Here is a 27,591-nt window from a genome sequence, read left to right as displayed (position 1 = left end):
CACCCAGGCAAGGTTAATCTTGCTGACCCCTGCCCTGGGGTTAGTACATTGAGGGTCTTAAATTAGATTTATGAGTCTGCGCAAATAGCAGGTTTCAAATTGAACAAGGGTAAAATGAATATGTTGGTGAAAAATATGCTGGAACAACATAAAAACGAATTAAACCAATTATGGAACTGACAATAAATAAAAAGGTCAAATATTTAGCGGTTTCATTAACAAAATCTATAAATCTCTTTAAGGATAACTATACAACTACCTAGGGACGCGGGTGGCGCTGTGGGTAAAACCTCAGTGCCTAGTACTTGCCAATCGTATGGTCGGCGGTTCGAATCCTCGCGGCGGGGTGAGCTCCCGTCGTTCGGTCCCAGCTCCTGCCCACCTAGCAGTTCGAAAGCACCCCTAAGTGCAAGTAGATAAATAGGTACCACTTTATAGCGGGAAGGTAAACGGCGTTTCCGTGCGCTGCGCTGGTGCTGGTTCACCAGAGCAGCTTTGTCACGCTGGCCACGTGACCTGGAAGTGTCTTTGGACAGCGCTGGCTCTCGGCCTCTTAAGCAAGATGAGCACGCAACCCCAGAGTCTGCCACGAGTGGCCCGTACGGGCGGGGGTACCTTTACCTTTACCTTTATACAACTACCTAGAGAGAAATAAAGACAAACTTAAGAGTTTTGGGGAATGATATCTGTGATAAAAATGAATGTAGTGCCTAGAATTTTATTTTTATTCCAAACAATTTCAGTGGTTAGTAGAACAGGACATTTCAAAGAATGGCAGAAAGATATATCAAGATTTATCTGGCAAGAGGAGAAGCCAAGAATGAAATGTAAGTCGTTAATAGATTCCAAAGACAGAGGTGTCTTCTCCCTACCAGGTTTAAAGTTGTATTATGAGGCGTCCAGTCTTTGCTGGCTACAGGAGTGGAATATTTTTTAAAAACCAACCCCAGATCTTTTAGCTATGGAAGCACATGATGATAGATTTGGTTGGCATGCATATCTATTGTATGAGAAAGTGAAGGTACACAGAGGATTCCTGAAACATGTGGTAAGAAAGTCAATAAATGAGGTATGGGAGATATATAAAACTTTTTTAGAAGAGAAAACGCCGTGGTGGATCTCTCTGCTAGAAGTGATATCATGAAGAAACTAAATATGAGAAAGAATTGGGTAACATATAGGGAGTTATTAATGGAAGTGGAACAGCAACTACAATTTAAAAAGTTTGAAGATATAAGAGACCTTCTAACAGATTGGTTACAGTATCACCAGTTAAATGAGGTTTTTAAAATAGATAAGAGAAAGGGGGGGGGGGAATCCTTCCAGTAGCACCTTAAAGACCAACTAAGTTAGTTCTTGGTATGAGCTTTCGTGTGCATGCACACTTCTTGTGTATCTGAAGAAGTGTGCATGCACACGAAATCTCATACCAAGAACTAACTTAGTTGGTCTTTAAGGTACTACTGGAAGGATTTTTTTTTGTTTTGACTATGGCAGACCAACACGGCTACCTATCTGTAATAAGAGAAAGGGTTTTGCAAATGAAATATTGAGGTTTGAGAAGGAATTGTTGGAAAACAACGTAAAACTACTTTCACACACAAAAAAAATTAATGCAATTTTGCTGAATAAAAAAATCCTCTTAATACTGCCTTACTGGTGTCCCAAACTATTTTGCTGTCCATTCCTTTATTTAGGTTGAGTTCAAAAAATTATTTTAGCATCAGTTTGGCGTTTTGCAGGATCTTATCATCGATTAATAGATTCTCATTTAGTCTCCATCTCATTGGTCGTTTTCCCTCTTTTTTTAACCAAACTGAGACTGCATTATGATCCAAAATAGTTTTAGGTTTTATTTCAGCTTTTCTAACTCTCAATGTTAATTCCTTAGTTATCCAAATGGCATTTATCCTTCTCGCTGAGTTATTGGGTCTGAAATATGGGTATATTTTAGTTGGGTGTTTTGTTCTCCATGCATTGTAAATGTTTATAGTTTCTGTCATTCAAAAGAAGAGAAGTAGTTTTGATTGTTTGTTTTCTGTTTTTCTCTTTGTTCTATCCAATTCTGGGAAGGCACTCCATTTAAATCACCTAGGAGAATTAACTTTTCTCCCACATATTCTGCTGTTGTTTCCTCAAGTAACTGGTGAAGTTCACTTTTTTAAAAATTTGGGGCGTAGATACCAATAATTATGAATTTTTCTCCTTGGGCCAAAATCTCGATGACTATTCTTCTTTCTGTTATTTTAAAACCACATGAACTGTGGTTTAGCATAAATCACTATGCACCCTTTTTTGTTTTTTATCTGAGAAAACAAGTTCTAGACCTAGTTTCTTATTAGAGAGAACTCTCCTGTGCTTCTGTATGACATGAGTTTCTTGCAAGCATATCAAATCTAGTTTTTGCTTATTTAAAGCATGCTCCATCTTAATTCTTTTTGCCTTGTCATTTAGTCCATTCACGTTCCATATTAGAATTTTTAAATCCATTGAGAGCTCGAAGGCTGTTCGTCCAGAGGCAAGCAGCAGCCATCCAGAGTTATTTACATAACTCCATGTAAATTAGAAAAAATGTATGGAACAGGTTTTAACATTTGCTAGAATTGTAAAGAGAAAGAAGGCAACTTTTATCATATGTAGTGGAATTGTAAAATAATGAAAGAGTTCTGGGAAATGATATATAATGAACTAAAAAACAGTTTAAAATGGCATTTGTTTAAAAACCCAGAATCTTTATTATTAGGAATTATAGGTGCCGAAAAACCGAAGGTGCAGAAAAAAACATTTTATGTATGCAATGAAAGCCATGTGAATGATTGTGGCCCAGAGATGGTAATATGATAAGGTCCCTACAAGAGAGGAATGACAAACTAAATGGATGGACTATGTTGAGATACAAGAATGACTGGGAAAATCTGAAACCACAAAGACCAAAACCTCATTAAAGAATGGGGGAAATTCACATTGTATTTGGAAAAACACTGTAAACAATTGAAATCTTTACAAGGGCTTAAATAACACTGGTAATGTAACAAGGACTTGAGATACTATGGAAAAATGAAATAATACAGAAAGATAAAATATGCAGTAGAAAAGGATAAATATGTAACCCAGGGAGGGGTGGTGGGAAGTCCAAGAGTTCAAGAGAATCCTGTATTTCTTATTATTTCTATTTGATTGTCTATGTAAACATTTAATTGAAAATCCAATTAAAAAAATTATTATATAAAGGATGTTAGTTGATCCCTGCTAATATATGCATCCAACCCATTCATCTAACCCATGTGTTATTCTTCTATTACCAATGTTAACAAGTATTCTTCATGAATTGTGGGCTCTTTTTCTCCAATAGGCACTAATCAATTTCTCTCTTCATTGCAGATGAACTGGAAATCAAGACCAAGGGTGACCAGGACATAATCCCCACAATGGAGAAGCCTTATAAATATCTTGAAAGTGGAAAAAGTTTCCATCTCACTTCCCATCAAATAATTCATACAGGGGAGAAACCCTATCAGTGCATGGAATGTGAAAAGAGCTTCAGTATGAGCTCCCATCTCACTTCCCATCAAATAATTCATATAAGGGAGAAACCCTTTCAGTGTGTGGAATGTGGAAGGAGCTTCAGTGCGAGCTCCTCTCTGAGTTCCCATCGGAGAATTCACACAGGAGAGAAACCCTATAAATGTGCGGAATGTGGAAAGAGCTTTCGTAAGAGCCACCATCTCACTTCTCATCAAAGAATCCATACAGGGGAAAAACCCTATCAGTGTGTGGAATGTGGAAAGAGCTTCAGTATGAGCTCGAATCTCACTTCGCATCAAATAATTCATACAGGGGAGAAACCATATCAGTGTGTAGACTGTGGGAAGAGCTTCAGTCACAACTCGTCTTTCACTTCCCATCAAAGAATTCATACAGGGGAGAAACCCTATCAGTGTGTGGAATGTGGAAAGAACTTCAGAAGGAGTTCCCACCTCATTGACCATCAAAGAATTCATACAGGGGAGAAACCCTTTCAGTGCATGGAATGTGGAAAGAGATTCTGTCGGAGCACCGATCTCAGTTCCCATCAAAGAATCCATACAGGGGATAAACCACACAATTGCTTGGAATGTGGAAAGAGCTTCAGCCATAATTCCTCTCTTACTTCCCATCAAAGAATTCATACGGGGAAGAAACCCTATCAGTGTGTGGAATGTGGAAAGAGATTCTGTCGGAGCACTGATCTCACTTCCCATCAAAGAATTCATACAGGGGAGAAACCCTATCAGTGTGTGGAATGTGGAAAGAGATTCTGTCGGAGCACCGATCTCACTTTCCATCAAAGAATTCATACAGGGGAGAAACCCTATCAGTGTGTGGAATGTGGAAAAAACTTCAGTACAAGCTCCAATCTCACTTCCCATCAAAGAATTCATACGGGGGAGAAACCCTATCAGTGTGTGGAATGTGGAAAGAGCTTTAGTACGAGCTCTGATCTCACTAAGCATCAGAGAATTCATACAGGGGATAAACCATACACTTGCTTGGAATGTGGAAAGTGCTTCAGTCACAACTCCTCTCTCACTTCCCATCAAAGAATTCATACGGGGGAGAAACCATATAAATGCTTGGAATGTGGAAAAAGCTTCAGTAAGAGCTCCAATCTCATGACCCATCAGAGAATTCACAGAGGGGATAAACCCTATCAGTGCATGGAATGTGGAAAGAGCTTCATTACAAGCTTCTGTCTCACTTCCCATCAAAGAATTCATACAGGGGAGAAACCCTATCAGTGCGTGGAATGCGGAAAGAGCTTCAGCTGTAGCTCTGCTCTCAGTTGCCATCAAAGAATGCATACAGGGGAGAAACCCTATCAGTGTGTGGAATGTGGAAAGAGCTTCAGGAAGAGCTCTGACCTCACTTCCCATCAAAGAATTCATACAGGGGAGAAACCCTATAATTGTGTGGAATGTGGAAGGAACTTCAGTACGAGCTCCTATCTCGCTAAGCATCAAAGAATTCACAGAGGGGCAAAATCCTAGCAGTGCATGGAATGTGGAAACTGCTTCAGTCACAGCCACAATGTCACTTCCCCTCAATGAATTCATACAGGGGAGAAACCCTATAATTGTGTGGAATGTGGAAAGAGCTTCAGTAAGAGCTCCCATCTCACTTCCCCTCAGAGAATTCATGCGGGGAGAAACCCTATCCGTGTGTGGAATATGGAAAGAGCTTCACTCAAAGCTCCAGTCTCACTATCCATCAAAGAATTCATACAGGGGAGAAACCCTATAATTGTGTGGAGTGTGGAAGGAACTTCAGTACGAGCTCCGATCTTGCTAAGCATCAGAGAATTCACAAAGGGGCAAAATCCTAGCAGTGCATGGAATGTGGAAAGTGCTTCAGCCACAATGTCACTTCCCATCAATGAATTCATACAGGGGAGAAACCAAACAATTGCTTCAGCTATAGCTCCTCTCTCAGTTCTCATGAAAGAATTCATGCAAAGGGCAGATGAAAACATTCATGATACAGTTTTAGGCTTCATGGTAAAACACACCTCTTTACCCAACCCTTTGGCTGATTGACATTTTAAAATGTGGTGTGTTGGGGGGGTTACGGTTTTTTAATTTTTTGTTGTTGTTTTTTTATATTGTGATTTAATTTTGAAACTGCCCTGAGGGTATAGGGAATAGGAGGCAACACTTAAAGGCTGAAAGGTCTTTGTTTCTGCCTAAAATATTTGAGGCCCCCCCCCCAGTTGATAGGCATTGCCATTCAAATGGTGTGCATACACCACACCATGTGATTGATTATGCAAGGTGGGACTTACCTCTCCCCCAGTATTTTATTCAAGTTGGCACCCCTGGTATAGGGTGGTATAGAAATTAAATAAATGCAATAATAAAATAATATCATCTTGGTCGTCTTCCTTTGCACATGTTTCAGCTTGTCAGTATCCTTCTCATTTATTACCATTTTTAAAATTGATGTGTCCTTCATCTGAAGATTTCACAATATAAACATACAGGATGAAAGCATGGCTTTCTCAAAAACAAGGAAAGCCAGAGAAATCTCTCCTCCCCTTTTTTAGGATAGAGTTACAAACTTTGTTGATCAGGGGAAAGCTGTGGAAATAGTGCATCTTGATTTCAGTAAAGCTTTGAATAAGGTTGAATAAGCCAATGTTTATTCAATACATAAATTGTTAACAATCCACCCAGCACTCATGGGAAAAGGTGGTGTAATATTTTAGAATAATCAAATGAAATTGTAACACATGGCAAGAATAAAGTGTGTAATTTCATCAGGACAAGTGATTTGTTGTTTAATGTTGTAACTATCTTCTGTACCATGAAAATAAATAAAAACAACTTTTTCAAAAAAGGAGGTGGAGAGCCATTAATCTGCTTGCATGTGTTGAGTGTTATTTTGACACTGTAAAAAGGTAAAGGTACCCCTGCCCGTACGGGCCAGTCGTGTCCGACTCTAGGGTTGTGCGCCCATCTCACTTAAGAGGCCAGGGGCCAGTGCCGTCCGAAGACACTTCTGGGTCACGTGGCCAGCGTGACGAAGCTGCTCTGGCGAGCCAGCACCAGCGCAGCACACAGAAACGCCGTTTACCTTCCCGCTATAAAGCGGTATCTATTTATCTACTTGCACTTTAAGAGTGCTTTCGAACTGCTAGGTGGGCAGGAGCTGGGACCGAAAACGGGAGCTCACCCCGCCGCGGGGATTCGAACCGCCGGCCATATGATCGGCAAGCCCTAGGCACTGAGGTTTTACCCACAGCGCCACCCGAGTCCCTATTTGGACACTGTAACACCCAGTAATTTCACATTATCTATGTGTTTCTGTGTGTTGAACACACATAATTGCAGGTGAGACTGAATAAAACACCTCCTAGGAAATTCCCTTTGACTGCTTCTGTATTGTTTCAAATGTGACTTCATTTACAGATAAGAACAAATCATATTTATTGATGAAAAATCATACCATCATCAGCTCAATAATCTCAACCCCAACAAACCTGTAGGTAGAAATGATGATAATGAACAGGAAGATGGGAGATGAGAGCTGGAGGCCACCAAGGCAAGGACAGGCTGCCAACAGGTCAGACGGCCTTGGAAGCGTTGTCTACAGGTGGTGAGGAAGAGCCAATCTAGGCTCTCAGTCCTTGATCTCGGTGTTGGGAATACCTCAAAGAAGAGCAGAAGGGGAAGGGTAAATAGGAGAGATTCTGGCGTTGCCTTCTCAAAATTTATCTTCTGTACCATGACAATAAATAAAAACAGTGTTGTCCACAGATGGTGAAGAAGAGCCCTTAGTCCTGCTCCTGAAAGCTTGGCAGATGTGGAGTATTTCCTCACACGTTGCCATGACTGAAAAAACAATCTTAAAAAATTAAAATGGTATTACAGTGCTAAGAACACATTTCCTGTAGTATTTGGCATCTTAGCAAGCCCAGTGCCACTCTGCCAACTGTCTCACTCCCAGCTACCTAATCTGGAAAGCTGCCCTGTCATCTCTGCAAGGACTTCAGTGTCCCTTGAATTAGCAGTTGAACCTTTCTGGAAGTGGAAATGATATACCTTTGTATATTAGCATAAAAAAACATGCATGAGAAAGTATTACTCGTTTATGATGAGAATATGATTTCTCGGCTGTGCTGAGGACTGCAGGGCCTGCTCCCTTCCAAGGCTTTTTCCAACTGGCCTGGGGGGGGGCAGGCCCTCACCCTCCCAGCTACAAAAGGACTCCTGCTGCAGTGCCTAGAGGGAGGGGCTGGATTCATTGGAACAAACTCTTGGGGAATTGCAGGGGGCGGCGGGGGGGGGGGGTGTTCTACTATTGCTTCCCTGTTTCAAGTGTCTAATGTGTTTTAAAATGTTCTTAAGCAGTCTATGGCATTTTTAGTTTTTTCTTCTCCCCCCCCCTTTGCTTTGTTGAGGATGGGATGGACATCTGGTTGGGGGTTAATTTTAGTATAATTGTTGTTGCTGTTTTGTTTTTGCTTTTTATTGTTTTGTTAGCTGTTGTATAGTTTGCATTTTGTTTTAAGGTCTGTCTGGAAGTGGGCCCCAGCCAACAGAATGGCTGGGGCAGTTTCCACAGGGGGGATGCACTGGGTCATCCGATCTCAGTGACCACGGGTAGGAGGAGGAGTTACGCTGAGGCCAGACCGCGTCATTACCAAGGAAACAGATTTAGTTGCTGTTTGAGAACTATGCCTGCCTCTGGGTCTGGTCTTGACTGGATGGATCCTGGAATCAGCAAGGGAGACCCACATCTTAAAGTGCTGCTGTGAAATGCCAGGTCAATGACTCACAAGACAGCTGTCATCCATGACTTGATCATGGATGGAGGACTTGACCTGGCATGTGTAACAGAGACTTGGTTGGATGAAGCAGATGGGCCTGTCCTTGCCGCTGCTTGTCCATCAGGTTTCTCTTACGCACAGCATGTGGTCATGTGAGCACAGAGGGGTGGGGTTCCAGTGATTTTTAGGAAGCCATTAGCTTGCACCAGGCATCCTATTGGGAAGACCAAGTTCTCTGAGTGCGTGTTCCAAGGATTCCCTGCCCAAGCTGCTTCAGGTTGTGGTGGATGTTCTCCTGAAGACACCTACTTTTTTTTACATACACGCTGACATGACCTTACAAGGGGCCGCTCGGTTCTTGGTGGAGAGCATGGCCTCCATGGGGCTGTCCCTGAATAAGTTTGGACATGCCTTAGACCTGGTGTTCACCTCTGTGGATGTTGGTGATCTGACGCTAAGTAAAAGCAAAACAAAAGAAGTGCCATGGTCAGATCACTTCCTGGTGCAACTGGACTTCTCCATGACCCTTCCCCTCTGCAGGGAGGTGGGACCGATTCAGATGGTCCGCCCCCGCCACTTAATACATCCAAATGGTTTCCAGAGAATGGTGGGGGATGTCTTATCCTATGTTGATGGCCTTTCAGCTGATTCCCTGGCAGCTCGCTGGAATCTGGTCTTAACCAAGGCTATCGACTGTCTGGCTCTGAAGCGCCTTCTCCGACTGCATGGAGCCCAGACAGCCCCGTGGTTTTCCCTGGAGCTGAGCACAATGAAACAATTGCTGAGATGGCTAGAGCACCGGTGGTGGAAAACTCATTTTGAATTGTACCAGACACGAGTTAGAGCTCAACGTCAAGCCTACCAAGTGGCAATAGTGACTTCAAAGCAGACTTTCTTCACCGCCTCTATTGCATCTGCAGAAAACAGCAGCAGGAGACTCTTTCAGGTGGTTCACAATTTAACAGAACCACCTTTGCCATCGGAGCCTGGTAAAGACCCCAAGAGCTCCTGCAATGATTTTTTTTTTTGCAGATAAAGTCGCTTAGACTCAAAAAGGTAGACTGCACTGTGGGAGCAAGGCCAGGGCAGGAGGGTGCTACAACTCTGTCTGGTCAAGTTGTATGGAATGAATTCCAATCTGTTACCTCCAGGGATGTGGCCAGGCTGCTTGGATGAGTGAAACCAATCACCTGTCTCCTTGATGCTTGCCCATCCTGGCTCATAAAATTGAGCTGGGAAGGGCTGGGCGATGGGCTCCGCGGGGCAGTATATGCTTCCCTCTGTGAGGGAGTCTTCCCAGACCCGCTGAAAGAGGTGGTCATTAAACCGCTTCTTTAAAAAACTATCTTCAACCCAGCCAATATGGACAGTCTCAGATCTTCTATTCTTGGGCATGCTGATTGAGCGGGTGGTTGCTGAACAACTATAAGCATGTCTGGACAATGCAGACCATTTGGATCCCTTCCAATCAGGATTCAGTTCTCATCATGGGACTGAAACTGCCTTGGTCATGCTGGCTGATGATCTCCAACAGGCTAGGGACAAAGGTGAAAGCTCTTTCGTAGTTCTGCTGGATCTCTCAGCGGCCTTTGATACTATCGACGGTAACATCCCTCTGAGAGGGGCTGGGAGCAGGGGGCACTGTTATATAGTGTTTCCGCTCCTTCCTCTTGAGCTGTGTCCCAAATGTGGTGTTGGGGGCTGAGTGTTCAGACCCCTGGGCACTCACTTTTTGGGGTGCCTCAGGGTTCCGTCCTCAAGACCACATAACACCGGTCCTGAAAGACCTACATTGGCTCCCAGTACATTTCAGAACACTGTGTTGGTGCTGACCTTTAATGCCCTAAACTGCCTTGGCCCAGAATACCTGAAGGAGTAGTCACACTGCGAGAAGCCAAGTTACAGGGAACCAGGCAGAGGGCCTTCTTGGTAGTGGCACCCGTGCCGTGGAACACCCTCCCATCAGATGTTAAAGAGATACTTGACTTTTATTTTTTTTATTTTTTAAAAATATTTATTAACAGTTTTATTTTGATTACAATACCAATAAACAATACAATATAACACATCTCTTAACATAATTTTCTTAACTTCTTTGGACTCCCTCACATCTCCCGCTCCTGCGTTCCTGTCTATAAAATTTTGTCCAGCAAATTTATCCCCTTGTTTCTATTCTTATTATCTAATCTTCCAATGTTATATCTCTAATTCTAAATGTCCTTATATTCAAAAATTGAATATAACCTGAAACTTCCAAAAAATTATCTTTTCTTAAATTTAACTTATCTTCATAATTCACTTCCTCTAGCTTAATGGTGCCAAGTTGTTTGTACTCTAGCATCCTTCTTAACATTCATACAATTTACAATATTTTTGTAGATAAATCTTGAATTTCTTCCAATCTTCTTCCACCGTCTCTTCTCCCAGGTCTCGGATTCTGCCAGTCATCTCAGCCAGTTCCATATAGTCTATCAGTTGCATCTGCCATTCTTCCAATGTGGGTAGATCTTGGGTTTTCCAATGCTTAGCAACAAGTATCCTTGCTGCTGCTGTTGCGTACATAAAAAATGTTCGATCCTTCTTTAACACCTTCTGGCCGACAATGCCCAGCAGGAAGGCCTCTGGTTTCTTAGGGAAGGTATACTTAAATACCTTTTTCAGCTCATTATATATCATTTCCCAGAAAGCCTTCACTCTAGGGCAAGTCCACCAGAGGTGAAAGAATGCTCCTTCATTTTCTTTACATTTCCAACATTTGTTGTCAGACAAGTGGTATATTTTTGCAAGTTTGACTGGGGTCATATACCATCTATATATTATTTTCATAACATTTTCTTTCAAGGCATTACATGCAGTAAAATTCAGCCCAGTAGTCCACAACCTCTCCCAGTCCTCAAACATGATATTATGCCCAATATCCTGTGCCCACTTTACCATAGCCGATTTAACCGTTTCATCTTGTGTATTCCATTTTAACAGCAAGTTATACATTTTTGAAAGTACCTTAGTCTTAGGCTCTAACAATTCCGTTTCTAGCTTCGATTTTTCCAGAGATACTTGACTTTTAGAAGACATCTGAAGGCTGCCCTGTTTAGGGAAGTTTTTAATGACTGATGTTTTAATGTATTTTTAATATTCCGTTGTAAACCGACCAGAGTGCCTAGGGAAAGTTAGCCAGGTGGGCGGGGTATAAATAATAAATTATTATTCTTATCGTCATCATCATCATCATTTATTTTGAACTTTTCTTGGTACCTGCTTGGCAGCCAGTGCGATGGTTTCAGCAGGGCTGGAACTCAGGACCCGCTGCCTTGAGGGACACCTAAGAGCAGCTGGGCAGGGGAAAGGTCTCCCTTGGGAGGTGGGGGACTCTCCTTCCTTGGAGGTTTCTCAGCAGAGATCGGAGGGCCATCTGCCCTGGATGCTTGAGCTGAGATCCCTGCATTGCTGGGGGTTGGACTAGATGACCCTGGGATCAGGGCCGTATCTAGGGGGGGGGCGAGGAAGTCCCCCACCAGGTGCATAGCCCCCCCCCCGCAAAAACGGCTTTAAAACGGTGCCATGAATATGTCAATCAATCTATGGGTGTGGGGGGGAGAGGGGGCGTGGCCCCCGAAGAGAAGCACAAGCCCACCCAGGAGGGAGCGGATTGGGGGGGGGAGGCAGTTGCACAGGCTCCACCTTCCCCCCAGTTGCTCCCCTCTTTGGCCAAGCCCTCCACTCCCCCCCCCTCTTTTGCGCTGCAGCCATGGATTAGAGAGACCCTTGGCGAGCCGGGATCTGTTCAGGGGCGCAGCGTGTCGGTCAGGCTGTGCAAAGGGAGGAAGGGAAGAGCTGGGGGACTCGGCACTGCAAGGGTTAAAGGGAACCGAGCTGCCTTCCTAGAGAGGACAGGAAGCAAGTGGGGGCCAAGTCCTCCCCAGCCAAGGCCCCCCCCCCGCTCCCGCAGCCTTCCCTGATTGGGTGTCTCTCCTGCAAGGGCTGCCTCGCTCTCCCCTCCCGGGATCTGGTGAGTCTCCCCCCTCTCTCTCTGGGATCTGGTGGGGGTCCCAGGGCTGCAGCAGGGGAGGGGGCCGGGGGGGCCTGATCTGCTCCTGCAAGGGGGGGACTCCAAGTCAGGGAGGAGGAGAGGGTCCTGCCAGGGAGGGGCCAGGGCTGCAACACTCTCCCTCCTGCAGAGCAGAGGGTCCCAAATTCAGTTGGCCCCCCGCCCCCCCTTCAGAAAAACAATGAGTCTCCCACGAAATCTCCTTCTTCAAACAAAGGAGTCCCTGGGACTTTAACTCTGTGTGACGTCGCTCAGCGGCATTGCAGAACAGAGGAAATGTGTGCAAGTGGTTTTCCAAAGCTGGAGGAGGAGGTGGACTAGACCCCCCCCCCAAAAAAAAAGGTGGGAGAGAAAGGGCAGGAATAAAGAGAGGGATCCCAGCCCAGAGTCTGGCTGCTGCATTGGGGACCAGTTTCCCAGTGTCTCCCAGTGTCTCCCAGGGCAGCCCCCCACGGAGGCCACTGCAGCAATCCCCTCGCACCCAGAGCAGGGCATCCCAGGACCACATCCTCTCTCTCACAAAGGGATTGTTGCTGGCAAAGCAGCCGGAAATGGGCGCTGCTCCTCACTGAGCCTCCAGGGACCTTGGCATCAATGGCTGTGCGTGTGATAAGCCATCTAACAGAATAATAATAATAAATTAGCTGCCTAAATTCCAAAGGAGATGTCTTTGGCCCCACGCACTTGGCCCTCAGGGGGTTGTCCAGATACATTCCTGGCCCTCAGAGCAAAGAAAAAGGGACCCCACCCCAGGAGTCTGTCTTGAGAGTGGCAGAGAGTCCAAGTGCAAGAAAAGGAGACAGAAGCAGGGGAGTGGGGGTGGGGGGTGGGGAGCAACTCCTGAGGACCCCCGGATGAGACCCCCACTAGAGCCAAGCATCCATTTTTCAAAAGATACAAATGACTCCCTTGTCAGTCAGTTCTGACTTCATGCATTGACTGGAAGGCAGGAGCAACCAGGCTGATTAAAGGTAATGGTAAAGGTACCCCTGCCCGTATGGGCCAGTCGTGTCCGACTCTAGGGTTGCGCTTAAGAGGCCGGGGGGCAGCGCTGTCCGCAGACACTTCCGGGTCACGTGGCCAGCGTGACATCGCTGCTCTGGCGAGCCAGCGCAGCACACGGAAACGCCGTTTACCTTCCCGCTGGTAAGCGGTCCCTATTTATCTACTTGCACCCGGAGGTGCTTTCGAACTGCTAGGTTGGCAGGCGCTGGGACTGAGCAACGGGATCTCACCCCGCCGGGGGGATTCGAACCGCCGACCTGACGATCGGCAAGTCCTAGGCGCTGAGCTTTTAACCACAGCACCACCAGGCTGATTAATCTTTTTTTATATATAATATTTTATTGAGTTTTTTTTTTCATACAAATGCATATTTAACAAACAAAATAAGTTTCATAACATCCTTTCATTCTATTGTGGACTCCCTCACGTCTCCCGCTTCCACTTTCATCATTACAAACAAATTTTTCCAAGCAAATTATCATCTTGTTTATGATCTTAAATCCAATATTTAGGTTAAACTCAAATATAAAATTGTAATTTAATGGTAGACAGTTATTTCTACTCTGACTTCCTTGTTAAGATTCAACCAAATTACAATACTTTTGTAGATAAATCTTGAATTTCTTCCAGTCTTCTTCAACCCTCTCCTCTCCCAGGTCGCGGATTCTGCCCGTCATCTCAGCTAATTGCATATAGTCCATCAGCTGCATCTGCCATTCTTCCAGTGTGGGTAGATCTTGGGTTTTCCAGTTCTTAGCAATAAGTATCCTTGCCGCCGTTGTAGCAGACATAAAAAATGTTCTGTCCTTCTTTAACACGTTCTGGCCGACCATGCCCAGAAGGAAGGCCTCTGGTTTCTTGGTGAAGGTATACTTAAACACCTTTTTTAACTCATTATATATCATTTCCCAGAAGGCCTTCACTCTAGGACAGGTCCACCAGAGGTGAAAGAATGTTCCTTCATTTTCCTTACATTTCCAACATTTATTATCAGACGAATGGTATATTTTAGCCAATTTCACTGGGGTCATGTACCATCTATATATCATTTTCATTACATTTTCCTTCAGAGCATTACATGCTGTGAAGTTCAGCCCAGTGGTCCATAACCTTTCCCAGTCCTCAAACATAATGTTGTGCCCAATATCCTGGGCCCACTTTATCATAGCCGATTTAACCGTTTCGTCTTGTGTGTTCCATTTCAGCAGCAAGTTATACATTTTTGAAAGTACCTTGGTCTTGGGTTCTAACAATTCTGTTTCCAATTTCGATTTCTCCACCTGGAATCCTAACTTTTTATCATTCTTAAACACTTCTTTAATCTGAGCATAGTGTAACCAGTCTCGCACTTTATCTTTCATTTTCTCTAAACTCTGCAGTTTCCAATTGTCTCCATCTCTTTCTAGTATTTCCCAATATTTTGGCCAATTGGCCTCCATATTAGGTCTTTTTCGGGCCTTGGCCTCCAAGGGTGACAGCCACCTCGGTGTTTTGTTCTCTAATAAGTCTTTGTATCTTGTCCAGACATTAAATATTGCTTTTCTGACAATATGGTTCTTAAAGACCTTGTTAATCTTAACCTTATCATACCATAAGTATGCATGCCATCCAAATGCATTGTTAAAACCTTCCAAATCCAGCACGTCCGTGTCCTCAAGAAGTAGCCAATCTTTTAGCCAGCAGAAAGCTGCAGTACAACTTTAAGTCTGGCAGGGCAAAGCCCCCTCTTTCTTTTGCGTCCGTTAGTATCTTAAACTTAATTCTGGGCTTTTTGCCCTGCCAGACAAATTTAGAGATATCTTTCTGCTACTTCCGGAAGCACTCCGTTTTATCTACAATCTGCAATGTCTGAAACAAAAACAACATTTTTGGCAATACATTCATCTTGATAGCAGCTATTCGACCTAACAATGAAAGTTTTAATTTTGACCAGCTATCCAAGTCTCTCTTAATTTCAGACCAACATTTTTCATAATTATCTTTAAACAGACTCAGATTTTTTGCTGTTATGTTTACCCCTAGGTATTTGACTTTCTTAACTACAGTTAACTCTGTCTCTCTCTGAAACCGTTCCGACTCAATATCTGTCAAATTCTTTCCCAACACCTTAGTTTTTTGCTTATTTAGTTTAAATCCCGCCACCCGACCAAAGTCTTGAATTAGTTGTAGTACTCTTTTCGTACTAGATTCTGGCTCCTGTAATGTCAAAACTAAGTCATCTGCAAACGCTTTAAGTTTATATTGTTTCGCTCCGACCTGTATCCCTTCCACCAACCTGTCCCCTCTAATCATGTTCAAGAGCACTTCCAGGACCGAAATAAATAATAACGGGGAGATCGGACAGCCTTGTCGTGTTCCTTTTTCAATTTTAAACTCTTCTGTAACCACATTGTTAACTATCAGTTTAGCCTTTTGTTCTGAATATATTGCATCAATCCCATTCTCAAATCCCCGGCCCACTCCCATTTCTTTTAAATTCCCCTTCATAAACTTCCAGGATATGTTGTCAAAGGCCTTCTCCGCATCTATGAAAATTAAAACAGCTTTAGTATTTATGTCTGTTTGCAAAAGCTCCAATATATCTATAATGTTCCTTGTATTAGCAGACATATGTCTTCCTGGGAGAAAGCCTGCCTGGTCTTTATGAATTACTTTGTTTAAAACCCTCTTGAATCTACTTGCCAAAACGTCTGCAAATATTTTGTAATCCACATTTAAAAGGGAGATGGGACGGTAGTTCTTAAGCTGTGTCTTCTCAGTTTCCGATTTTGGTATCAATGTGATGAAAGCTTCTTTCCACGATTCTGGCGCCTTCTTCCCCTCTAGAATTTCATTACTGACCTCCATCAGTGGTTGTATCAAGTAGTCTTTCAGTATCTTATAGTACTTGGAGGTCAGCCCGTCTGGTCCTGGTGATTTGCCCTGTTTCATGTTCTGGATGGCCTGCTCAATCTCTTGTCGTGTTATTTTGCCATTCAAGATTAATCTGTTTTCTTCTGACAATTTTGCCAGTCCATTTGTCTCTAAAAATTGTTTAATCTCAGTTTCATTTTGTGGCCCTTGAGTGTATAATTTTTTGAAATATCTCTGGAAACACTTTCTAATCTCTCCGGGGTTCTGGATACATCTTCCTTCAATCTCTAAATTTGTCACTGTATTTAACTTTTGCCTCCTCTTCAACTGCCAGGCTAGCAGTTTTCCACATTTATTAGCCGACTCGAAAGTTTTTTGTTTCATTAGTTTAATTTTCCATTCTATTTCCTGATTTATCAATTTAGAATATTGTGCTTGATAGAGTTTAATTTCTCTCAGAATCGGCTGGGACTTCGGGTTGGATCTTAGCTTCTTCTCTAACTCCTTAATTTTTTCCAAAATTTTATCTTTCCTTTCATTTTGTTTCCTTTTCTTTACCGTGTTCTGTTGTATCAGGAACCCCCTCATCACGGCCTTACTTGCGTCCCAGATAGTTCTTTTTTCCACTGTGGTGTTCATATTGATCTCGAAATAATCCTTTAAAGCTTTTTGGGCCTTCTTGGTAATCTCCTGATCTCTAAACAGGCCATCATTCATCTTCCATCTGAAGGAACCGGTTGGAATCAATGTCATATCCATTCTCAGTGCGTTATGGTCGGAGCATGTCTTTGGGCAGATTTCCACCTTTCTAATCTTAGGTGCCAGACCTCTAGATATCCATATTTGGTCGATTCTTGTCCAAGTCAGTTGGGCTTCAGAGAAAAATGTTCCTTCCCTTCCCAAGGGGTTTCTTACTCTCCAAATGTCGATCCAGTCCATATTGTCTGTCATTTCAAAAAAGGTCTTTGGTAGTCTGCCATCCTTGGAAATGTTTTGGTTCTGTGACTTATCCATGTTAGTTGATACAACTCCATTCATATCTCCCAACATAATGATGTTGTTGTAGTCCAGATAATCCAGCATAGTCTCATGCAACTTCTTGTAAAATTCCGATTTTCCTTCATTTGGAGCATAAATTCCTAATATCAAAATTTTTTCTCCTTGATATTGTATTTCTATCGCCAAAATTCTTCCATGCTCATCTTTAAACAGAAATTTAGGTGAAAGGCTCTCTTTTGCATAAATTACCACACCTCTCTTCTTTACTGTGTCCGAAGATATAAATTCCTGACCAAGTCTTTTATTTATTAACACTTTTCTGTGGAGCCTAGTCACATGTGTTTCCTGTAAACAGATAATGTCCAAATGTTCCTTTTTTAAAATGTGAAAGATTTTTTTCCTTTTTCCTGGAATGTTGCAGCCATTTATGTTCCAGCTCAAAAGTTGCAGGGACATCCTGGATAAATCTGGTTATTCTTGCTGTGGAGGTATCTTATTCTCAGATTTTTGAGAATCCGAGGGTGCAGGGTCCCCCGGAGGTTCAGGCCCTGGGGGTAATCCAAGTCCTTTGTGAAGATCTTCTCCGTATGCCGCCAAAAACTTGTCTCCGTCCTCCGGCGTTCTAATTTTAGTCTTCCTCCCTCTGAAAGTAAACGATAATCCTTGGGGAAACTCCCACCTGAAGATGATTGAGTTGCTCCTTAGCAATTTTGCTAATTCCGAGTAGTCTGATCTAAGATCCAACAGCTGTTTAGGAATATCTTTATAAATTTCAATTCTTCTGTCCAAAATATCCAGTGACTTTCCGTAATGCAAGCCTAAAATCTTGTCCCTTTCCTCCTTTGATCTCAATATTATCAAACAGTCTCTGGGCTTCTCCTTCTTTATAAGTCTTCCAAGCCTAAAAGCCGATAGTATCTTAAAGTCTTTTTCTTCTAGGTTCCAAAACTTGGAGAATTCTTTGGTAAGGAACTCAGTTAAGTTACCTTCTTCCACTTCTGGTATTGAGCGTATCCTTAAATTAGCCTCCCTGTTCCTAAGTTCTGTCATAGAGAAGTAGATCTGATGTTCTCCTACTTGTTTACTGAGTGGTCTTACTTCTTTCTCAAGCTGTCCCAGTCTTTGGCTGGTGTCCTCAGCCAATTTCCGATTTTCACCTACAGCCTCCTTCAGTTCTCCAATAGATTGAACATTCTGTGCAACTTGTCCAGTCAGTCTATTTAAACTTTCTGTATTTAAGTCAATTTTTGCTGATTGCTGATCTACCTTTCTGTCCAGAGCCTCCAATTTTTCAAAAATTTTCTCCAAAACAGTGCCACTTGCTCCTGAGGCCATATCTTCCAGTTGTAATTCCTCAATTTCTCCCTCCCCTGATTGTAACAGGGAGGCCGCTTCTGCCTCAGGAGGCAAAGTAGTAGGCAAAGCAGGCACAGATGATCTACGCTGTGAGACTGTCGGTAAAGTTAAAGTTGTTTGTCTGGTTCTTCCCCTTTTTCTTGTTCCACTCATTCCAAAGTTATCTAAAAACCAAGGTCAAGCTGAATTGTTCCCATGAGAAAATAGCAGCCCAGATGGTAACACTCAGACAGGAGGCCGGGAAAGAGAAAGTAAAACAAAGTCACTGCTGTAAATCCAAGATCCTCTAGGTGGAGCTTAGAATGTCTTTAGGGAGGAAGTCCAGTCCAATTAAAATTAGTAAGTCTAATTTAATAACCAAAGATCTTCTCAAAGATAGGTTTTAGCAGAGTTCATACTTAAAGCCAAACAATGTTTCCAAAAGTGCTTAGACAGCAAGTGTTTCAAAATAACAAGTTCAAACTCAGCATGTTCCAAAGTTCAGATTCAAAGTATCCAAAATCTGCAAACTGGTTGCTCAGTTACTCAGGCAGCTCCAGTACCTGGGCTTCTTACTTTTATTTGTAATCCAGTAGGTCAGCAGAAGAAAGATATCCTTATCTCAAATATAAGTCCAAAAATCAACCACTTAAAATCTTTAAATCAGCCAGGAAAAACGGTTTAGATAGATGCCAGATCAGTCAATACAAAACATTACTCTTTGTCTCCACTCCTCCTGCTCTTTGCTTTCAAGTTCAATGTTAGCGGAAGACGGACTTCCTGTTTATCGTCACTCCGCTTTCAACTGAATTCTCAATTTTAAAAGCTTTAGAAGTGTATTGTCCAAATTACTCACGGGTTGTTGCTTTCCAGAGTTAGCAGTTTCAAGAAGAAAGGTCAGCGCTCACCGGCAACAGCGACGCGGCTTCGCTCCGTCGATCGCGAAACGACCCACAGCGCCGCTACCCCCTCCGCGGTCCGGGGCCCCTTACGGGGTCCCTTCGTCGTTTTAGGGGCCGCTTTTGGCGCCCGCCGGGTCTCAGGACCACAGGCTTCTGCTGCCTGTGGTTTTTCTGGATGGGTCCCCGCTTCGCCGCAGCGGGCGACCCGTTTCGACGGAGCTGCCTTCTCCCGATCAGGAGCTGGCAGCCATTACCGTTCGCGCCGCCTCCGGAAGTCACCACCAGGCTGATTAATCACCCACAAATCCCTTCCGTTGCCTCCACAGTTTGCATTGCAATCTTCTAGGAGGACTAGATGCTGCTTTCTCCTCTTTTTAAAGAAGATATCTCACGGTTTGGGCTGTGGTGCCATCCAGCCCTGGTTCCTAGCAAGACTCATCCATGCTTCCTTACGGATTCTGTTGTTTCTTCTGACCTACAAATTCTGTAACAGAACAATGTATTTGCTTTGTAGGAATTGCTAGAGCTTCTCATTCAGACAGACAGAACTTGGCAGAAGACCAAAGGGTTCCTTCCGATCTCTCAGAGGCTTCCTGAGAGCACAGATGGATGAGCAAGACTCAGCTGGCCCTGGAGCAGGAAGAGGCCATGCCAACCAAACTGGGAGCAGTGGGGGATTCTGGGAAAACTCTGCGCGGAAAATCCTGGGTGAGGAGGACACCCTCCGCTCAGAGGTGCAGAGCCAGCAGGTGAGGCAGTTCTGCTGCCAGGAGGCCAAAGGACCCCGAGAGGTTTGCAGCCGACTCTACCACTTTGACCGTCTGTGGCTGAAGCCAGAAAGGCACACGAAAGCTGAGATGCTGGACCTGGTGATCTTGGAGCAGTTCCTGGCTGTCCTTCCTCCGGAGATGGAGAGTTGGGTGAGGGACTGTGGAGCGGAGACCAGTTCCCAGGCGGTGGCCCTGGCCGAAGGTTTCCTCCTGAGTCAGGCGGAGGAGAGAAAGCAGGTGAGAGAGACTTTGCTCTGGATACTCCCAAGGGGCTCCAAACAGGACAGAGAACATCCAACAATGGTCTGCTTGTGGCCCATCCTTTTTCTGGGAATGAGATCTAACACCCTTAAAGCTTCTGTCCTTGCCATTCTCTTTCTAACATCTCTCGCCATTCATTCTCTGTTTTGAATCCTTGTTGCTCTTTTAGAAAAGGGATCATTTTGTAGAAATGGACCTGGATTCCTGTGAGGCAGAGAGGCCTCCGTTGGACACCAGAGAGAGTCCACTGGGTAAGGAGGAAGGTGGGTTTTCTCCGTTTGGTCTTGTTCTGTTGGTTTTCCAACTCATCTGAGGGTTCTTTTCATCTTGTTTTGGGGAGAACAGTTGGGAAGAAGCGTGCAGAGGAAGGGAGAAGTATTTCTGCACAACTAACATATGAAATGGGCACAAACGTCCAAATACTCTCAGCAGGTGTGGCTACCTTTGAAGGTGACCCGGAAACTGCAATTGATCCAGAACGTGGCAGCTAGACTGGTGACTGGGAGTGGCCGCCGGGACCACATAACACCGGTTCTGAGAGATCTGCATTGGCTCCCAGTACGTTTCTGAGCACAATTCAAAGTGTTGGTGCTGACCTTTAAAGCCCTAAATGGCCTCGGTCCAGTATACCTGAAGGAGCATCTCCATCCCCATTGTTCTGCCCAGACACTGAGGTCCAGCTCCGAGGGCCTTCTGGCAGTTCCCTCATTGCGAGAAGTGAGGTTACAGGGAACCAGGCAGAGGGCCTTATTGGTAGTGGCGCCCACCCTGTGGAACGCCCTCCCTTCAGATGTGAAGGAAATAAGCAGCTATCTTCTCTTTAAAAGACATCTGAAGGCAGCCCTGTTCAGGGCAGTTTTTAATATTTAACGCTGTACTGTTTTTAACACTTGATTGGGAGCCGCCCAGAGTAGCTGGGGAGACTCAGCCAGATTGGTGGGGTATAAATAATAAATTCTTCTTCTTCTTCTTCTTCTTCCTCCTCCTCTTCTTCTTCTTCTTCTTCTTCTTCTTCTTCTTGGCCCATCTGCAGTTAGAGATGCCCTGTTTCACCTGTGAGAGAAGCAGGCACTCCTGGCATCCTGCTTACCTTTTTTCTCTTGCAGGTGACAGAATGATGCCGGCAAAACCTCCTGGTCCATCTTTTCATGGAGGCAGAAGGGAAGCAGCGGCTGTGGGACCAGATCAGGTCAGGGGAAGCTGCCTTGTGGGGCCAGAGGCTGAGGGATGGAGCAATGGAGGAGCAAAGGCAGGCTGCAGAATGGTGCACTATTTGATCCCTTGCCAGAAACCCCAGAGAGGAGGGGACTTGGAAAGCTGTGAGGAGCCGGGGGCCTTTACTCTCGGCAGTGGCTTTTGTGGAAGAAGAGGCTCAGGGAATGAGCTGCTGTTCTCATTAGGCCTGAAACTCAGGCAAGTCTGTGAATATCATGTTCTTGCTGATAAAGAGTTAACTCCAGCTGTGAACTGTGGGATTTCCTGCCCATATAACTCATACCAGTCTTCTGAATGTTGCCAGTAGGATTCATTGGTAGTTACTGCTTTATTTCTACATTGACCATGGACTGCTAAAATAGGCTTCTAAGCTTTGGAGAAACCATAACCAGCAGTGGCCAGGATTCCCCTAGCCAGCCCCATCAGCAGCACAAAGAGAACTGCCCTCCCCTCCTCCCCTTGACGTTCCCTCCCCAGAACAGTGCATGGGGAGAGTAGAGGGGGTAATAAAATAAATGCCCAATAAAAGAATTCCTTTGTTAAAAGAAGCTTCCATTATTAAAGTGGGAAGCAAAAGAATCACTTAAAAAAACCACAGCCATTAACAGGAAGGAAACAACAGAGCATTGTGTAGCAGATCATATTTCTGCTGTCTCAGAGGAGGACATTTCCCTTTTTCTTTTAGGGTCCAGTGTGCTTAGAAGATGTCGCTGTTTGTTTCACGGATGAGGAGTGGGCGTTGCTGGATCCTGACCAGAGAGCTCTGCATAAGGACGTCATGGAGGAGAATCGTGGGATCGTGGCCTCTCTTGGTAAGGCTCCCTGTGGGATCGTCCTATCTGCCTGGAAATTTAAAAAATACCTCCGTGTGACAAACCTCATATATTTCCACAGAACTCAACAGCGCCCCCTACAACACCTGGGAACCTAACACCCCCACAGTAAACCGTAAATAACATTTCCCCCCCCCCCCCCGTGGAAAGTCTTTGTCCAGTTCTGCCTCCTTCTACCACTATTGGCCTGGTCTGAACTGCCTAGGCTTCTTAAATGTCAGCTTCAGAATTGTTAAGAAAGATAAGTAGCTTCTGTCAGGTTTTCTGTTTTTGTTTTCTTGGGTTGACCCAAGAGACGCCTGACATTGGCGATGGAGGGGAAGCCATGACTGGGCCAAACAAAATCCGTCCCAGAGAAGAGCCAGGCTTATTGAGTCTCAGGTAGTAGTAGCAGTGATAATAATAGTAGTAATAGTAATAATTTATATTTATCCCCTGCCCATCTGACTGGGCTGCCGCAGCCACTCTGGGCAGCTTCCAACACATATAAAAAGGATCTAGGAGGACCCCAAAGCTACGAACCTACTCCTTCAGGGGCAGTGTAACCCCATCCAGACCAGGCAACCTCCCAGCCATCCGGTCTAGGGAACCACCCACTGACGGTGCCTTATCTGGATTGAGCTTCAGTTTGTTGGCTCTCAACCAGCCAATTACCGAGGCAAGACACTGGTCCAGCACTTCCACTGCATCACCTGCAGATATAAAGGAGAAACAGCTGAGTATCATCCACATCCTGCTGACAATGTACTCCAGATACCACCACCCAGCAGTCCAATAGGACTGAGCCCTGCGGAACCCCACATTGAAGGTTCCATGGGGCTGAAAAGCATTCCACAAGCAACACCCTCTGGGAGTGACCATCCAAGGAGGACTGGAACCACTGCAAAGTGGTGCCACCCACTCCTAATTTGGAGAGTCGCTCCAAAAGGATACCATGGTTGATGGTATTGAAAGCCGCTGAGAGGTCGAGAAGAATTAACAGGGATATGTTCTCGTGTCTCTCTCGACAGAGGTCATCATACAGGGTGACCAAAGCAGTGCAAACAAGTCAAAGTGAGCTACCATTGGTTTATCTCCTCCTTAGGGCCAGCCTGTAAAAGTCCCTGTACAACCCGGAAAAGCTCTGCCAGACAACCTGAGGATGCAATGGAGGCAGCAAAGTATGCCTTTGCTACCTTCACTGCCACTAGGTAGACTTGATAATGAGCCCTTACCAGTGTTTGGTTGCACTCATTCGGATCTTTCCTCCACTTGCATTCAAGAGGTCTCCCAGCTTGTTTCCTCGCCCTGAGCTCTGGAGTATACCAGGGAGCCAATGAGGCTCCACCAAGTGGGAGAGGGTACTCAGGGGTGATCGTGTCAATAGCCCAAGCCATTCGGGTGCTGCAGAGGTTGACCAGGGCTTCGACAGGAACACCAGTCATATCAGCTGGAAAAACCCCCAGAGCTGTTAGGAATTCTACTGGATCCATCAGCCTCTGAGGGCGGACCTTCCTAATAGGTCCCCGCCTCTATGGAGGGGGGCAGGTGCTGATATTCTAAATCTCAAAAGGAAGTGATCTGACCATGACAAGGGAGTGATGTCCATGTCCCCCACTTTCAGATCACCCTCTTCCTGCCTAGTCAAGAAAACAAGGTCCAGTGTGCGGCCTGCCTTGTGCGTTGGGCCAGAGACATGTTGAGACAGCCCCATAGTTGTCATGGCAGCCATGAAGTCCTGATCCACCCCAGAGGCAGTAGCCTTGGCATGGGTGTTGAAGTCTCCCAGAACCAGCAGTCTGGGAGTCCTCAACACCGCCTCCGAGACCAGCTCTGTCAGCTCAGGCAGGGAGACTGTTGGGCAGCGAGTCGGGCGGTAAACCAGCAGAATCCCTAATCTGTCCCAATTACATGCCAGGAACACACACTCTAGATCCCCACCCCATGGACAGGAGCCTGGAGATAGAGAATCTCTATAGATCACAGAAACACCCCCCTCCCTGACCCCTGAGTCTGGCCTGATGCTGTACTGAGTACTCAGGTGGGCACAACTAGGTGAGACCAACTCCACCATGTTCACCCACCCAGGTCTCAGTGATACAGGCCAGATCAGCCTCCTCAACCATAATCAAATTGTGGATGAGGGTGATTATAATCTGGGCCGACCTGGTGTTCAACAGCAGCAGTGCAGACCCAAGGGCTGGCTGATACAACAACCCCAATTCCCTAGGTTGGAGGAGGGGCTGGCACACAGCAGAGTCACTAACTGTGTGGGCCGTGTGCCCCTTACCCGGCCTGTTCCTCCTCCCACACCTTACCTCCCCCTACCCAGAACCACTATAATTGGGGCTCCCCTTCTCCTCTCCTCCCAGGCACATCCCACCCTTGAGGCCCAATTAAAAAACCCATTTATTCTTCCAGAATTCTTCCATAATTGAGGGCTCCATTTGTTCCTGAGGCTCTAATCCCTTTTTGTCTCCATTGCAGATTCTGAAGAATTGGAAATCAAGAAAAAGGGTGACCACAGCAAAATCCCCAGAGAGGAGAAGCCACGTAAACATTTGGTGTGTGGAGAGAGTTGCAGTCAGAGCTCCCATTCCACTTCCCATCAAAGAATTCTCAATGGAAAGAAAGCCTATCAGTGCGTGGAATGCGGAGAGAGCTTCAGGAAGAGTTCTGATCTCACTTGCCATCAGAGAATTCATACAGGGGAGAAACCCTATCACTGCAGGGAATGTGGAAAGAGCTTCAGTCAGAGGGGCCATCTCACTTCCCATCAACTAATTCATACAGGGGAGAAACCCTATCAGTGTTTGGAATGTGGAAAGAGCTTCAGTACAAGCTCCAATCTCACTTCCCATCAACTAATTCATACAGGAGAGAAACCCTATCAGTGTGTGGAATGTGGAAGGAGCTTCAGTCAGAGTGGCCATCTCACTTCTCATCAAAGAATACATACAGGGGAGAAACCCTATCAGTGTATGGAATGTGGAAAGAGCTTCAGTACGAGCTCCCTTCTCAATTCCCATCAACTAATTCATACAGGAGAGAAACCCTATCAGTGCTTGGAATGTGGAAAATCTTTCAGGAAGAGAGGCCACCTCACGTCCCATCAACTAATTCATACAGGAGAGAAACCCTATCAATGCTTAGAATGTGGAAAGAGCTTCAGTAGGAGCTCCCTTCTCAATTCCCATCAACTAATTCATACAGTGGAAAAACCCTATCAGTGCTTGGAATGTGGAAAGAGTTTTAATCAGAGTGGCCATCTCACTTCCCATAAAATAATTCATACAGGGGAGAAACCCTATCAGTGTGTGGAATGTGGGAAAAGCTTCAGTACGAGCTCCCTTCTCAATTCCCATCAACTAATTCATATAGAGGAGAAACCCTATCAGTGCATGGAATGTGGAAAGACCTTCAGGAAGAGAGGCCATCTCACTTCCCATCAAGTAATTCATACAGGGGAGAAACCCTATCACTGCCTGGAATGTGGAAAGAGCTTCAGTAGGAGCTCCAATCTCACTTCCCATCAAAGACTTCATACAGGGGAGAGACCCTATCGGTGCATGGAATGTGGAAAGAGCTTCAGTAGGAGCTCCGATCTCACTTCCCATCAAAGAATTCATACAGGGGAGAAACCCTATCAGTGTGTGGAATGTGGAAAGAGCTTCCGTGACAAGAAGATTCTCTCTTCTCATCAACTAATTCATACAGGGGAGAAACCCTATCAGTGTGTGGAATGTGGAAAGAGCTTCAGGAGCAGCTCCTCTCTCACTTCCCATCAAAGAATTCACACAGGGGAGAAACCCTATCAGTGCAGGGAATGTGGAAAGAGCTTCCGCAAGAGTCACCATCTCACTTCCCATCAAATAATTCATACGGGAGAAGCCATTTAATTTATTGGATGTGGATAAAGCTTCTGCAAGAGCTCCTCTCTTGGTTCCCATCAAAGAATTCATGCGCAAGTTGGAAAACCCCTTCATTATACAGCTTTAGGCTCCAGTGTAATGCAACCCTTTCCGCTGTGAGAAACCTCTGGCTACTAGTCTAGCCTTGTACTGTGGTTCTCCTGTCACTGTGGGTTTAATTCTGTAAACCTAACGACAGCTCACTGCCTGCTTGTCTTCGGGCAGCTTCGTGGTGGAGAATATACCTAGAGACCTCATTGAGTTCATCTCTTTCTCCATTGCCTCTTGCCATTTCCTGGCTTCTGCTTCAGGCAACTGTTGAACTTCCTCAAAACTCTAGTTCTTATTGCACCAACCCAACCCATACACTGGTGACTTTGAACCTCAGGCAGATTACCTTTTGTGGTGTGTGCAGAACACCTTGGAACCACACCAGAAGCCCCCTCTGACCCACTGGGGCCAGCTAGTGTGTCCTTGGCATCAGAAGACTCCCCCTCTGACTTACTGCATCTTCTGAACTTAACTGGACTGGTGGGAGATGTTGGTGCACTCTGAGGCTCTTACTTTACAGCCTTTGGAGATGCCCTTTCCTGCTCCTGGTCAGGGACCTGATCCTCAGCAGGTTTAGTTACTAACTCTCCCTCCTCAGCAGAGTCAGGCAGCCTCTCTGAGAGAATATCTGGATTCCCATGGATGCGTGTCCACCCGCTTTGCTCATAAAACTCAGCACTCCTGCTGACTAGAACCTTTGAATGATTGCCTTCTGGATAGGCAAATCTCCACCCCTTTGTCCCTGGCTTATACCCACAAAAGATCATTTTCCAGGACCTGGGGCCACCCTTTCTGTGTTTGGCCTTTGGCACAAGGACCCAAGCCTCGCACCCAAACACACAGAAGAAATGTACCTTTGGCAACAGAAAACAGGGTGTGTCCCTTACAACAGAGTTGTAAGAACGATTCAGAGTGAAATTCGCCGTCTTCCAAGCTTCTGCCCAGAAGCGTTGTGGTAAGCCTGAGTCAAAAAGCAGCGCTTCCACCGCTTCCTGAAGCGTTCGGTTCCGCCTTTCTGCCATCCTGTTCTCCTGTGGCGAATGCAGAACTGTCAACCTGTGATGTATCCCTTTCTGGCGAAAGTAATTCTGCAATGCAGACCCAGTGAACTCCCCACCCAATCT

General features: G+C 45.1%; 2 protein-coding genes across 7 annotated transcripts in view; both read left to right on the top strand.

Annotated features, from left to right (window-relative positions):
* The window catches only part of LOC309369084 (uncharacterized protein), an 86,943-nt gene extending 81,022 nt beyond the window's left edge, over window positions 1-5,921 (top strand). For all 6 annotated transcript variants that reach the window (XM_081909722.1, XM_081909721.1, XM_081909720.1 and 3 more), the window contains exon 6: window positions 3,382-5,921. In XM_081909722.1, coding sequence (XP_081765848.1) covers window positions 3,382-5,027 — 1,646 coding nt within the window. In that variant the 3' untranslated portion in view covers window positions 5,028-5,921. The remainder of the gene's footprint in view (window positions 1-3,381) is intronic.
* The window catches only part of LOC309369116 (uncharacterized protein), a gene marked incomplete at its 3' end in the record, with an annotated part of 42,053 nt that extends 15,649 nt beyond the window's left edge, over window positions 1-26,404 (top strand). The window contains exons 2-6 of the mRNA XM_081909803.1: window positions 19,962-20,454; window positions 20,648-20,729; window positions 21,585-21,667; window positions 22,379-22,505; window positions 24,993-26,404. Coding sequence (XP_081765929.1) covers window positions 20,053-20,454; window positions 20,648-20,729; window positions 21,585-21,667; window positions 22,379-22,505; window positions 24,993-26,404 — 2,106 coding nt within the window. The 5' untranslated portion in view covers window positions 19,962-20,052. The remainder of the gene's footprint in view (window positions 1-19,961; window positions 20,455-20,647; window positions 20,730-21,584; window positions 21,668-22,378; window positions 22,506-24,992) is intronic.
* Window positions 26,405-27,591: the final 1,187 nt, after the last annotated feature.

This window comes from Podarcis melisellensis (genome assembly GCF_964234715.1).
Source record: "Podarcis melisellensis genome assembly, chromosome: 4".
Lineage (NCBI taxonomy): Eukaryota > Metazoa > Chordata > Lepidosauria > Squamata > Lacertidae > Podarcis > Podarcis melisellensis.
The sequence above is the reverse complement of the archived record's forward strand: the minus strand, read 5'-3'. Positions and strand labels throughout refer to the sequence as shown.